We start from the raw sequence: 12190 nt of genomic DNA, 5'->3' as shown, positions 1-12190 counted from the left end.
GATAATTAAATATGATTCAATTTACTTAAACGTAAACCTAAATTAATGAATAAAAAAAAGTAATTTGTTCATAAAAATTAACATGCTAGGCATCGCATTCATTGCAGATTTTCTCGTAGTTTTTTTTTGCTGGAATTTTCATCTAATTTTTACATTTTTTACTCTTCGGACCAGCACCGTTTTTCACATTGCTTCGCTTTGCCCTGGTCATAGGTGTTGTAGGAGGACTGCTCTCTTCTTTGAGCTCCTCTTCATTTATTGCTTCTGGTTCTTGCTTACTTTCTTCGGATTCTTCCTCCTCTGTCACTTCCGCAATGGGTTCAACTTCTGCAGCGACAACTGCTTCTACTGGCAGTGTTTCTGCAGGAGTTTCCGTTTCCACTTTTGTTTCCGCCACAGGTTGATCTTCAGATGATTCTTCGGCCTCTTCTGCATCCGCAGCATGAGGATCATAAATATCTGAATTGAAAAAAATAAATTATAGTTAGTTTTTAACGAGAATCTAGAGTGTATCACAAACCATCCAACAAGTTTTTCATAGCTTCATCGTCTTTATTTTCATTTTCAGTAGCTTCTTCTTTCTCTTCCTTATCTTCTGTAGTTTCTTCGCTATTTGAATCTTCCTTCTTTTTCTTCTCATTTGCTGCGTTTTGGAATTTTGTTTTTGCAGCATCTACAAATGCATGGTAATGGGCAAATGACTTCATGTGCACCTAAGAAAAAAATATTATTAGTTATATACCACTAAGATTGTATGCGAAATGTCAAATACCTTTGATTCTTGCTCGGAAGGCATAAATAGTTTACAAATATCGCAGATGAAGCCAGTCGCGGGCTTCATGCTGGCCTTGCCAACACCCCTGTTGGGTCTGAAGACCGGAATGCGATTGAACAGATTGGTCATATCATCGTGAAGCTCCAACACGGGATTGTCATCTTCATTTTGGATGTTTTCATCCAACAAAGGCTCCGTATCGATCTCGGCTTGCACTCTCAACTTATATTCGCCCAAATCAACCGATTTCTCTTCCAATTGAGATTTTAACTTAAAAAGATGTTCAGGTACAAATTGATGGTCAACCCATTCCATCCTTGATGGGAATTCCAGGTTGCATCTGTGGCACTTAGGATGCAAGAAACGCTTCAAACGCTGATGTCCCTCAGTTTGCCTGTGAACGACAATCTTGCCCATGAATTTGAGATCGCACATGTTACAATGGCTCTCGGGCTCGTTCGAGTTGTTATGATGGTAACGGCGGGAACGTTGCATGCGCTCATACTCGATCATTTTACGCTCCTCGGATAATCTCATATTCTCTCGTAAAATGTTCACAGTTATTTGAAAACTTTCTTCCAAACTACTAATCATCTGTTTGTGAGCTTTACCGCCGATATGGTTCTGGAACGATTCCCCGTCCCACATGCTTTTATTGCAAACGAAGCAATGCAGTAAGCTATTGGGAAGTCCATCGAATTTAGTGGCCTTTCCTTCATGCTTGTCTTCATCAACATTATCATTGCTGATTCCAGCTGCAGCAATTGCTTCTGCCGGTTGGTCCTTTTCCTTATTCCTAAAAACAAGCATTAATGGATTAAGTAAAAGTCTAATAAACTTTTGTCAAAATATAACTTACTTTTCAATTGAAGCATTTTCAGCTTGCTTTTCACGTTTCTCGCGCTTATCGTTATTCTTCATTTTATTGTCCCGCTTTGGAGAATTCTTATTGTTGAAGTTCGGTCTGTTCTTATGTCCACCCCTTGCAGGGCCATTGTTGCGCCCTTCATTGCGCCAACCACCGCCACCGCCGCGGTTCTATATTTTCAAAGAACAAACATTATTAATCACAAACACTAAATATCATATTGAGAGTTTATAGAGTTAAGTAAGAGAGTGAAATAATTGTATATATATATTCCCTCGTCTAGTGGAAAATTAATGAAAACATAATCATAACTAGTTGTGTTTTTGGGACTTAAGACTGATTGATAAATAGAATGAATCAGAAATAGTGAAAGATTACAATTTGCCCAAAAACAAAACAAAACAACAGAGCAGAGAAAAATATACACAATGAAAAAGTAAATTATATATGTAAAAATAATTGAAATATTACCTTGTTGTAAGGTTCAGATCGTCTGAAATCTGGTCTACCGCGATTACTGAAGCGATTCTGGTTATTATATTGATCTTGATTATTAAAGAAGCCGGGGCTAGTATTCATGGTAAGTAAGGAGGGAGGCCCATCTGAAGACGGGACCTGTTGCTGTGTCGACTGTTGGATGAGGTTTGCAAGAGTGAGAGCGAGTTGACTGGTTGGAAAATTCGGGCCAGAATTCCCAGGCGCCACGCCACCTTGCCACGGGTTTATGTTAGATGAAGGGGCCCCAAAGTTACCGCCCCTATTCATACCACCCCCGTTGCCGCCGCCACCACGCTGCGGATTGTTTCCAAATCGTCGGTTCGCCATTTGGATGAGTGGTGGTGGTTTTTGGTTGTTACACACACAGAGGGAGATTTTTGACTGGTATTTTATTATCGAGAATAATAACCAACGAAAGGCAAGGCAATCGAGTTTTTTACTGATTACACTCAGAGGTCTTCAAACAGAAAAAAATACAAAAAAAATAAATATTAAATTGGAAACAGTCTCAAGTGTCTGCAAAATGATCATTAATAATGTAATAAAACAAATATATTCAGAAATATTGGAAATATCATCTCTTGTATATGCATCAAACAAAAGCAAAAATAATATATAACAATAATAATAACCATTAATCAGTTTAAATAGTGATTGATGACGCTTTCACTGATTATTAAGGGAACCAAACATTTATAAATCCTTCTTCAACAAAACAAGCATTAAAGATCAGTTGATTTGCTGTTGATTATGGCACAGCTTCCAAAAGTATATGAAATTCACAACAGAGATTATTAATTCATATAGTAGCAGAAATAAGTATTGCAAAAAAAATATATTTATATATAATATCGAATGACGAGACGGGAGACGCCATTTCAGTGTTGTACGCCGAAAAAGCGGCTCATGATAATCATTCGTTACGGCCGAATCGATGAAATTGAACCATTTCGATTGAGATTAACGAGTACATTATTGGATATCATATTTAACAAATGCCAGAGGTGAGGATCACTGGGTAAATAATACTAACACTTACCAAATAAAGTTACAAGTTGAAAATAATCCAAAGAGAAACACACATATGACGATCAGACGCGACGCTCCCCTTAAAACGGACAGCTGAGCTGAAGCAAATATAATGTGGGAGAGCCAAAGCCAACTTAACATGAACTTAGCCAAAGAATGACGGCGACGTTTCAGTGCTACCACTTACACGATACAATATAAATGGTTATTATCAGGACGTAACTAAATGGTAGAGGCTTTTCTAAGAGGGAAGAAGCAGGAGGAAGAGAAAAAAAGATATTGTTAATCATCTCATAAAAGAGTCATTAAACAAGAGAATCCATTAGTTCATCTTTAAAAAATCGTTTAACTCTTTTCAAATTACAAATATGTTATTTGCAAATATTCATTTAATTTGAATTTAAGGAACAACTTACGCTTCGTTACTTTATTTGATAATGACAATATAAAAATATATTAACAATTCAAACGAATCGATCTATTTTATCCAGACATATTATCTAACAGACACGACCTAGTTTATAAAAATAGGCATTACTTTATTTTATCAGAGTTTAATTTTGGAACTGGCTACTTCCAGCAAGTAAATTGATTATTTAGTTTCCTCATGTTTCATCCATCTTCTTGTATTTGTGATTAAGTTGTAATTGATGTACTTTTAACAATAAATTAACATTAATATATTCTCCTATATCTATTTTTCACTTTACTTTTGAATTTGAAAATTGTTACAATGTTGGCAGATCTGCGGTGTCTTGGAAAGTTTTGGGTTCTGGAAAGATCATTGCTGCATTCAGGTGTGTGTTCACGTTGTACAGCAGCACATTTGCTATTAAGTCGTCAGAAGTTTGCCGGAAATAATTTGGTAATCATACGCAATAGTTGTTCGTGAAGAGGTGACTTACAGATCGGCTGATTCTTATTTACTTGGAGCAACTAAAAACCGGCAAAATGTCAGATTGGGATACATACACAGTGTTGAAGAAGAGGGTCGCGAAAGGATCCACAATGAAGAGCGAGCAGGCGGTGAACGCAGCCAGAAGACAGGGGGCTCAAGTTGACACCCAGCAGAAATGTAAGGTCATTTTGTTTATATTCTACTGCATACGACATTTGTCCAACATCGACACGCATAACAAAACGAGAAGGCAATGTTTTTGCGAAACGTAATTGTTTTGTTGGAAATATGAATGAGCGCATATTTGATATGTCAAATCTGTTGGTAATGAATCCTTTGCAATTAATATGCATGTATTGATCTTAAATGACCTGATACTTTAATCACCCGGCATAGAACTGACAATAATGTTGCAATTTTTTCCAAAGGATAACCTTTTCTCTAACCTGAACCCCAACATATGATATAATATTGGTCCTTTGTGGGAGGTCCGAGTGAGCTTAGGTAAAAGATACATTGCAGTCTCAGTATGTTGACAGCCAATAAGACAAGTAGACTTTTGCGTTGCAAAAGATAAGTGTTTCAAATGAGACATTTGAAACATCATGTGTGTGTTTTAGGGGGTGCTGGCAGCAACAAGCAGCATGCTGCAACTAAAAACACAGCAAAATTGGATAGGGAGACAGAGGAGCTGCGCCACGAGTCCATTTCACTCGATATTGGAAAGCTGATCCAGCAAGGCAGACAGTCAAAAAATATGAGCCAGAAGGAGTTGGCCACGAAGATCAACGAGAAGCCGCAAGTCATCACCGATTACGAAGCAGGCCGCGGTATTCCGAATAACATAATCCTCGGAAAAATCGAACGGGCGATCGGTTTAAAACTGCGCGGTAAACGATAATGGCCAAAAATCCATGGTCGTCAATAAAATGACTACACTTAAGTGTATGACTTAATAATTGTTGGGGGATATTTCAACAACAACTAATCTTTGTCATTACGCTCTTTCTTTTTTTTTTAATAAAAACTTATTTACAGATATATTGGTACAATAGATATGTATGTAACTTTAATAGATTACTTTTTGTGCTTTATGAACGACTGTTTATTAATATTCTTGCAGTATATTAAAAATTGATCTAAAACGCTTTCCCTTTGTTTTAGTAAATGCATCTGATTTCTTTTTTGTGCGCGTATTGCTGCTGTTTACTTTTGAATCGATGCGCGATGTCAAACTAAGACGACACGGGTGTGAAGTTGGCTCTCCCATTGCTAATTTCAGGTGTGTGTTCATGTTCACCCCTAATACGATTTTCTTTTTTGCATGCCCAGAAACAAATATACGAATTAAACGTGTCTCGCAGAGGGCCCCTGTAATCCGAATTAGTATTGTTGACCTGAAACAGCTGACACCGGCGCGATGGCCGACTGGGACACGGTAACAGTGCTGAAGAAACGAGCCCCAAAGGCATCAACTATGAAAAGTGAGCAGGCAGTGAATGCAGCAAGAAGACAGGGGGCTCAAGTTGAGACCCAGCAGAAATGTAAGGTCACCCATCCTGTTTATATTCTGCCTGCTCCTTTCTGATACCCCCAAATCTCTAAGCAATTGATCTAAACAAATATACACACAGTTCCACTCATTGTTTACAAACATTACATTCTTCATGAACGTTGAGAGCACACTTTATGTCAACTATGCTATTATCTATTGTTTTCTTAAACATTCATAGTGCATCACATGTATTTACAACATTATGCAAGATTGCAATAATATTTACATATTTAAATACACAGTGACTCAAAAAGCTCAATACTCCAGTTAATAAATAATACAATTATATTCTATAATCTTAATTTATTCTTTCATTATCTCTAAGAACTATAGAATTTACACTTGAGATCTTTACATATATAGTTTTTAAACAATTTTGATTTGACTTTCATGCTTGCACTAGATGAGAATGAAATATATTTTCAATTTAAAATTTCATAATTTAACACGCAAAAATACAATCAATCAAATTTCGTTACGAAATTTCTTATGAAACATCGTTTTGCAGTTCTGCAGCAGGAATACTACTATAATTAATTGATTGATGAGCTTTACAGTCACTGTGTTTTACTAGATTTATATAATTAAGAAGTTTATTTGCAAGTGTAATAGATGTTGTGGATCAAGTAGAGAGTTTGGTGATGATGATGATGAATAACGTGGTTGAACTGAGGGGGAATGTTAAAGACAGGTATGTATGTTTCAGGGGGTGCTGGCAGCAACAAGCAACATGTTGCAACGAAAAACACTGCAAAATTGGATAGGGAGACGGAGGAGTTGCGACACGAGCCGATCTCCTTGGACGTTGGCAAACTGATTCAGCAAGGAAGACAGTCAAAGAATATGAGTCAGAAGGAGCTGGCTACGAAGATCAATGAGAAGCCGCAGGTTATCACCGATTACGAAGCGGGCCGCGGTATTCCGAATAACATAATCCTCGGTAAAATCGAGCGCGCGATCGGCTTAAAGCTTCGGGGCAAAGATCGCGGCAAACCGATCGCTCCCCCTGGGAGCAAAAAGTAGAGATCTCTCGGGGGGACGAAGTCATTCACCAAATCCTCTCTCTAATATGTACAATATTGTTTTTATTTTCAAAAACGAACACATTTCTCTTTTGGTGTATCGCCAGAAGAGAGAGATTACTTATTTATTCTTCGTTGTCCTCCGCCGTTTGTTTGAAACGGCGAGGGCAATACATGTGATGCATTTAAATATAGTTTGTTTATTACGCGAAAATGTTTATATATAAGTTTTGACCTGAAAGAGCGCTTTATAAGATGTTTCCGTTTATTTTAGTATTTTATATATATATTTATATTGTCGCCCATTCCAGATTTATTCGTTTTGATTCATATTTGACAAGAATAAATGTTTATAAGCACAACACAAGCATCGTAATGCTAAATTAGTATAAGTTACATTTAAGAAAATAATGTACATTATACAAAAAATCTTAGGATTAGATCAAAGATTAAATATAATATATTTAGACAGTTGGCAACACTATTCTCTTGTATTATATTACTTTCTATACTATATTCTAATAATAAATATATTTATATTTGCTTCAATTATTTTTAATTCAAGTATTCTTCATTTAAACATACTTTTTTTTCAATACTTTTCTAATTATATCGCTAATCCTTTTGACGTCTGCGTCAATCAAATGTCAAAAATCTCATAACCTATTTATTAATTTGAATATTTAGCAACAAACATAAGAATGTTGCGAAAGCTCCTGCAGGTGCAGCTGCGCCACAATTTAAATAAATTCTGCAACAACCCTAATTTAAGGCAGATCAGCTATGCCAAGCCAAAATCCAACAACGTTTCCAAGAAGATCCCCCTCTATGGTATGGCTCTTGGAATTGTTGCAGGCACAGGTTACTCAATTTACAAACTGAATGAACCAAGGGGTCATATTCTTAGTGAACAGATTGTAATTCCGATGATCAAAAATGCACCCAAGTACACCCCATCTAGATCTGTAAGTATAATTATTATTACTAGATTTAATGTTAATTTGTTGATATATTATTGATAACATATTATGTTTCTATTATATAATTTATGAATTTAAAAAATATATATTTAGATTGCTATACCAAGTGATAAAACTGGACTTAAATTAACCCTGTTCCAATACCAAACATGCCCCTTCTGTTGCAAAGTCAGGGCTTTCCTAGATTACCATGGTATATCATATGAAGTTGTGGAAGTTGATCCAGTCTTGAGGCAAGCCACCAAGTGGTCTACTTATAAGAAAGTGCCAATTCTACTAGCTGAAGTTGATGGTGGATATCAGGTGAGAAAATTGGAAAATTATATAGCAGTAAACATTAATTGATGCGTAGCCCTTAAATGATAGTACGATGATAATATCATCGCTTGCGACCTACTTGTATGAAGATCAATCGCTCAGAGACATAGTCCAGTATTATCCGTATTTACGGTACCAAGCAGAAGATGGTAGCGAGAAGAATGAAATTATGAACAGGTATTTCCTGATGTACAACCAAGAGAAGGTGAAGAACAGAACAAAAGAAGATATGAAGTAAGTGTTGACAAACTATGTAAAATGCACATTTTACGTTGGTTTGTTTTGTTTTAGTGAAGAGCGCAAGTGGAGGATGTGGGCTGACGATGTGCTGGTGCACGATTTGTCCCCTAATGTTTATAGAACCAAAGCTGAGGCGTTGCAAGCTTTTAACTGGTTTTCGGAGGTCGGTGATTGGGAGAGACAGTTTCCGTCCTGGGAAAGAAATTTAATTATTTATGTTGGATCTATGGCTATGTTGTTAATAGGAAAGCGACTCAAGAAAAGGTATAATCATAAATAATTCATTAAATGTTTCTTTTCTATTTATGTTATTGCAGGCATAACTTGAAGGATGATGTGAGGGAATCGCTCTACGATCACTGCGACGAATGGGTGACCGCCATCAGAAATAAGGGGACGGAATTCATGGGTGGCTCCGCCCCTAATCTGGCCGATCTGGCTGTCTACGGTGTGCTGTCAAGCATCGAAGGGTGCGATGCCTTCAAGGATCTGTCAAAGGAAACGGGTATAATGAAATGGTACGGATCCATGAAGGCGGCCGTCAAGAATCACGGCGGAAGTCAATTTGTTTAATTCGTTAAGTTATTATTGTAAATGTAATTATTATAATTATTGAAGACTGTTATTAGCTGATCAGTGCTTTTTGCTACGAGTTGTTAACAATAAATTCCTCCGCATGGGATCTGCTTGAAATTCAGTGAGAAACCTAGGTTGCCGATTTCGTTCAATTTGATGTCCACGTCGCTGTGTTTCTCTCTCTGATCAGTTACCACGGTCAAGACGAACGGTTTCGATGATGCTGAAAGCAGAAGGTATGATAAATTCGTACTTAATTTAGATTTGTGCGTATTAAAAAAACCGATGTGATTAATTTCGAGTTGAAGCAAAAATATACTGTTTACTAAGATATTCATTAGTACTTGTAACTGTGGCTGGGAAGGAATTTCCGCAAAATCTGTCTGGCGTGATATCACTTGAGACCGTCATGGGATTGGGTATGACAACAAAGTCGTTGTTGCACATGATGTTCGGTTGGACGTCACCACCTGGTGTGCTACCGCTAACAGCAAAAGACCCGTTAGAGGTAGGGCTCCACTCGATGGAACAATACCCCGGTGCCATTCTGATGCAGACCCCGTAATTCATGTCGGCCATCTCTCTGGTCCCAGGTAACATCAGCGGAGCAGTGCCCACTCCCAGCATGCTATACATCTCCGTTGTTGTGGTGCGTCCGTAGTTGAAACTCTTCACCGTCCCGGTGAGTCCAGTGTAATACATCAGGCAACCATCGGGTGCCGTCGTTGGGCAGTCGCAACCGATCTGAGCGACTTTGATGTACCATGCCCGAGATATTGCGTAGCTCTCGCTCGTGCTGATCGCTATGGTGATGTCATCCTCGTTGTAGAAACCCAGGTAGATGTGTTGCCCACTGTTCTCCCCGCAAATCGGTCGCACCAAAGACGCTCCTCCGGTTATTCTAAGCATATCGTAGACGCAATAGCCGCTCGCATTGGGAGGTGCCAAAGTTAGACTCAAGAAGTCAATGCGTACCTGAGGATTATAATTAATTGCAATGTTATCGTACGATCATTTCTGTACATTTTATATACCTGACAAATGTCCGGGTTACATTTCCTTATGGTAAATGTACACGTGGCTCCACCCAAGATCATCGTTGAAGGGAAGTTGGTATTTACGAAATAAGTATTGTTGTAGGAGGAAACGCTTCCGCATGTTCGTTGAACTTGTACAAACAATAGTGTCATTACGTTTCAGAAATGTATACATAGAGAGAGTTATATTGAATCAGTGGTTAAAGACCAATTTGCACTATACGTAATTTCAATGTGAAGTATTCCAATACAGTTATGTATTTACTTTTCCTTATTCATTTTTTGTTTTGAATTTTGAAAGAAAACGTTTCCCAAAAGAAAGTTTTTAAATTTTGTATTGCAACAAGTGAATTTTAATATTTTCGAGAATAAAAAAGGTTCTTAGGAATACTAGATCAGAATGTTAATTACTTATGCAACAGTGGCCAATTGTGCTTGCGCATAGCCCAGACCTGGTGCCGTTCAAGTCTCTGCATTGCCTTCGAGTGTAGCACGTTCCATCCAAAGAATCCAATCCGACGCAATACTTGTTCTCGAAGCGCACCACGCCAATACCGAACCCTGAAATTCGAATGGATTGGTTCAATTTACTACAACAGCAACTATTACTACTCTGCTTACACTTAGGAGCTCTGGAAGAGGGGGAGGTGGATGAATCGTAATTGTCGTCGTATTCAGAAATGAGATCTATGCCGAAGCAGTTCCACAGCAGGAAACCGAAAACGACGAGGCCGAAACGCATCTTGCGAATTGTTCAAGTGCAATGAACGCGACAGCGCCTCGCACCTAACTGTCTGCAAAAAAAAAATCTCGGGAGACGAGAACGGGAGTTTCGACTAATTGGTGAAATAAGCAGACACGCAAATTGACTAGAAAAGATTTATTTAAAACATTAAAAATGTGCTTGTGCATCGTGATTGCGAGTACTCGATGGAGAAACCTCTGTTTCCATTGTCGTTCATCTCGTCTGCATCCGTCACGGTGGTAAGCACAAACGGCTTGGATGATGCTGCAATTTAACAATATTTATATAGATGTATTTCTCGAAAAATTATAATTAATTACTTGTAACAGTGGGTAAAGCATTTCCGCAGTATCGATCCACACTGCTCATGTTCGAGCCCAACATCATCGAATTTGGTATTATAACGAAATCTGTTTTACATTTCATGTCCCCGGTATTGGATGTTCCTAAAACTCCGGGCTGCATGATTGTTTCCTCTGAAACGCTAAAAGCGTACGGATCGGATCCTTGGCTCCATGTTATGGAACAAAATCCTGGTTTAGGAGCCACGCAGATGCCGTAATTCGTGTTGGCCAATTGCCTCGTTCCAGGTTTAGCGTTTGTAGTCAGGCCGCTGCTGATGGTCGTTCCGTAATTGAAGCTGCTCACCGTTCCTGCGGCATCCGTGTAGTATTGTAGACAACCGGATGGAGCTGAATTACAAGATTAAAAAGTGGATTTATTTATTATTTGTTTTGGTAGGAGAAATCACCTCTGGATGGTGAATCGCATCCGATTTGTGCGACCTTGAAACGCCAGGTTCGCATTTCCGTGGAGCCGGCACCGGTCGTTATCAACATCCTGATATCCTGTTGACCGTTGAAATCTACGTAAACGTGATGCCCACTGTTTTGGCCGCAGATTTGCGGCACGTTTGTCGCCCCTCCGACGATGTTCAGAACGTCCACATTGCAGACACCGTTTCCGTCCGGTTGAGCCAGATTCAAGTTCAGGAAGTCGATGCGAATCTACAATTATGGATTGAGTAAAATAGAAGCAAAAATAGATGATTGAAAAATTTCAGTCTAACTTCTTATTAGATAAAGTTATTGTAGTATTATATAAATGTACTGTTATAATACTAGTGAATAACAGCAAGATTTATCAATAAGTATAAATTCTAGATGGTTTATAAGAGAAAGAAGTGTTAGGTAATGAATGGTTACTTGGCATATGTCGGGACTGCATCTTTGTATCGTGTAGGCGCATGCAGATGGTCCAGTCACGGTGTTTGGGAAGTTGTGGTTGACGAAGTATGTGTTGTTATCGGAGGACACCTCACCGCAATTCTTTTGCACTGAAAGTTCGAAGAAGTTATTAGTGTATTTGCTTAAGAAATAAACGGGGTGTTAATTACCCACGCAGCAGTAGCCGATGTGCGCAGCGCACAATCCGGATGGTACACCTCCGATGTCTCTGCATTGTCTTCGTGTGTAACACGTGCCGACGGCTCCATCGATCCCCTTGCACACGCTGTTCTCGAACCTTACCACTCCGACACCCCAAACTGCAATATATATAATAAGAATTGTTTCAGTTTCAAAATGCAATATTTCACATTTAGTTATTTTCTCAAAAACTATAATAGATGATTGAATCCAAAAGATGCA

At 38.4% G+C, this 12190-nt stretch overlaps 6 protein-coding genes across 6 annotated transcripts; 3 read left to right on the top strand and 3 right to left on the bottom strand.

Annotated features, from left to right (window-relative positions):
• Positions 1–56: 56 nt before the first annotated feature.
• Positions 57–3357, bottom strand: LOC108563749 (zinc finger protein on ecdysone puffs-like). The gene is made up of 6 exons (XM_017922508.1): positions 3181–3357; positions 2115–2598; positions 1635–1813; positions 773–1571; positions 521–713; positions 57–459 (listed from the first exon to the last, which is right to left on the bottom strand). Exons 2-6 carry the CDS (start codon positions 2466–2468, stop codon positions 143–145), a joined length of 1842 nt encoding a protein of 613 aa, XP_017777997.1. The 5' UTR covers positions 2469–2598; positions 3181–3357; the 3' UTR covers positions 57–142.
• A 595-nt stretch (positions 3358–3952) lies between these two features.
• On the top strand, positions 3953–5216 carry LOC108563751 (endothelial differentiation-related factor 1-like). The gene is made up of 2 exons (XM_017922510.1): positions 3953–4245; positions 4689–5216. The coding sequence occupies exons 1-2, from the start codon at positions 4122–4124 to the stop codon at positions 4967–4969; spliced, it is 405 nt and encodes a 134-aa protein (XP_017777999.1). The 5' UTR covers positions 3953–4121; the 3' UTR covers positions 4970–5216.
• Positions 5217–5308: 92 nt separating this feature from the next.
• LOC108563750 (endothelial differentiation-related factor 1-like) lies at positions 5309–7105 on the top strand. The gene is made up of 2 exons (XM_017922509.1): positions 5309–5612; positions 6330–7105. The coding sequence occupies exons 1-2, from the start codon at positions 5489–5491 to the stop codon at positions 6644–6646; spliced, it is 441 nt and encodes a 146-aa protein (XP_017777998.1). The 5' UTR covers positions 5309–5488; the 3' UTR covers positions 6647–7105.
• Positions 7106–7256: 151 nt separating this feature from the next.
• On the top strand, positions 7257–8865 carry LOC108563748 (prostaglandin E synthase 2). The gene is made up of 5 exons (XM_017922507.1): positions 7257–7610; positions 7719–7928; positions 7978–8177; positions 8235–8447; positions 8501–8865. Exons 1-5 carry the CDS (start codon positions 7347–7349, stop codon positions 8754–8756), a joined length of 1143 nt encoding a protein of 380 aa, XP_017777996.1. The 5' UTR covers positions 7257–7346; the 3' UTR covers positions 8757–8865.
• Positions 8757–10663, bottom strand: LOC108563730. The gene is made up of 3 exons (XM_017922485.1): positions 10208–10663; positions 9104–9772; positions 8757–8982 (listed from the first exon to the last, which is right to left on the bottom strand). Exons 1-3 carry the CDS (start codon positions 10536–10538, stop codon positions 8840–8842), a joined length of 1143 nt encoding a protein of 380 aa, XP_017777974.1. The 5' UTR covers positions 10539–10663; the 3' UTR covers positions 8757–8839.
• Positions 10664–10680: 17 nt separating this feature from the next.
• Positions 10681–12087, bottom strand: LOC108563729 (the record flags this gene model as incomplete). Its single annotated transcript, XM_017922484.1, has 5 exons — positions 10681–10805; positions 10862–11233; positions 11293–11548; positions 11747–11877; positions 11938–12087. Coding segments are annotated over 5 exons (1034 nt in total), but the record flags the coding sequence as incomplete, so codon positions are not given.
• Between the last annotated feature and the right edge of the window lie 103 nt (positions 12088–12190).

The sequence above is a fragment of the Nicrophorus vespilloides genome, unplaced genomic scaffold (genome assembly GCF_001412225.1).
Source record: "Nicrophorus vespilloides isolate i.1.1-1 unplaced genomic scaffold, Nicve_v1.0, whole genome shotgun sequence".
NCBI lineage: Eukaryota > Metazoa > Arthropoda > Insecta > Coleoptera > Silphidae > Nicrophorus > Nicrophorus vespilloides.
This window is presented reverse-complemented; position numbering and strand designations above follow the sequence as displayed.

Bases quoted from the DNA above. Each gene is read 5' to 3' on its own strand.
- LOC108563749 (XM_017922508.1), bottom strand. From the start codon at position 2,468: ATGGCGAACCGACGATTTGGAAACAATCCGCAGCGTGGTGGCGGCGGC. The intron at 1,814-2,114 runs GTAATATTTCAA...TTGAAAATATAG, and splicing joins GATCTGAACCTTACAACAAG to AACCGCGGCGGTGGCGGTGG. The intron at 1,572-1,634 runs GTAAGTTATATT...GCTTGTTTTTAG, and splicing joins GAAAATGCTTCAATTGAAAA to GAATAAGGAAAAGGACCAAC.
- LOC108563751 (XM_017922510.1), top strand. From the start codon at position 4,122: ATGTCAGATTGGGATACATACACAGTGTTGAAGAAGAGGGTCGCGAAA. The intron at 4,246-4,688 runs GTAAGGTCATTT...TGTGTGTTTTAG, and splicing joins AGTTGACACCCAGCAGAAAT to GGGGTGCTGGCAGCAACAAG.
- LOC108563750 (XM_017922509.1), top strand. From the start codon at position 5,489: ATGGCCGACTGGGACACGGTAACAGTGCTGAAGAAACGAGCCCCAAAG. The intron at 5,613-6,329 runs GTAAGGTCACCC...TGTATGTTTCAG, and splicing joins AGTTGAGACCCAGCAGAAAT to GGGGTGCTGGCAGCAACAAG.
- LOC108563748 (XM_017922507.1), top strand. From the start codon at position 7,347: ATGTTGCGAAAGCTCCTGCAGGTGCAGCTGCGCCACAATTTAAATAAA. The intron at 7,611-7,718 runs GTAAGTATAATT...ATATATATTTAG, and splicing joins AGTACACCCCATCTAGATCT to ATTGCTATACCAAGTGATAA. The intron at 8,178-8,234 runs GTAAGTGTTGAC...GTTTTGTTTTAG, and splicing joins AGAACAAAAGAAGATATGAA to TGAAGAGCGCAAGTGGAGGA.
- LOC108563730 (XM_017922485.1), bottom strand. From the start codon at position 10,538: ATGCGTTTCGGCCTCGTCGTTTTCGGTTTCCTGCTGTGGAACTGCTTC. The intron at 9,773-10,207 runs GTAATTAACATT...ATGTACAGAAAT, and splicing joins AATTGGCCACTGTTGCATAA to GATCGTACGATAACATTGCA. The intron at 8,983-9,103 runs GTACTAATGAAT...TTCTGCTTTCAG, and splicing joins CTTCCCAGCCACAGTTACAA to CATCATCGAAACCGTTCGTC.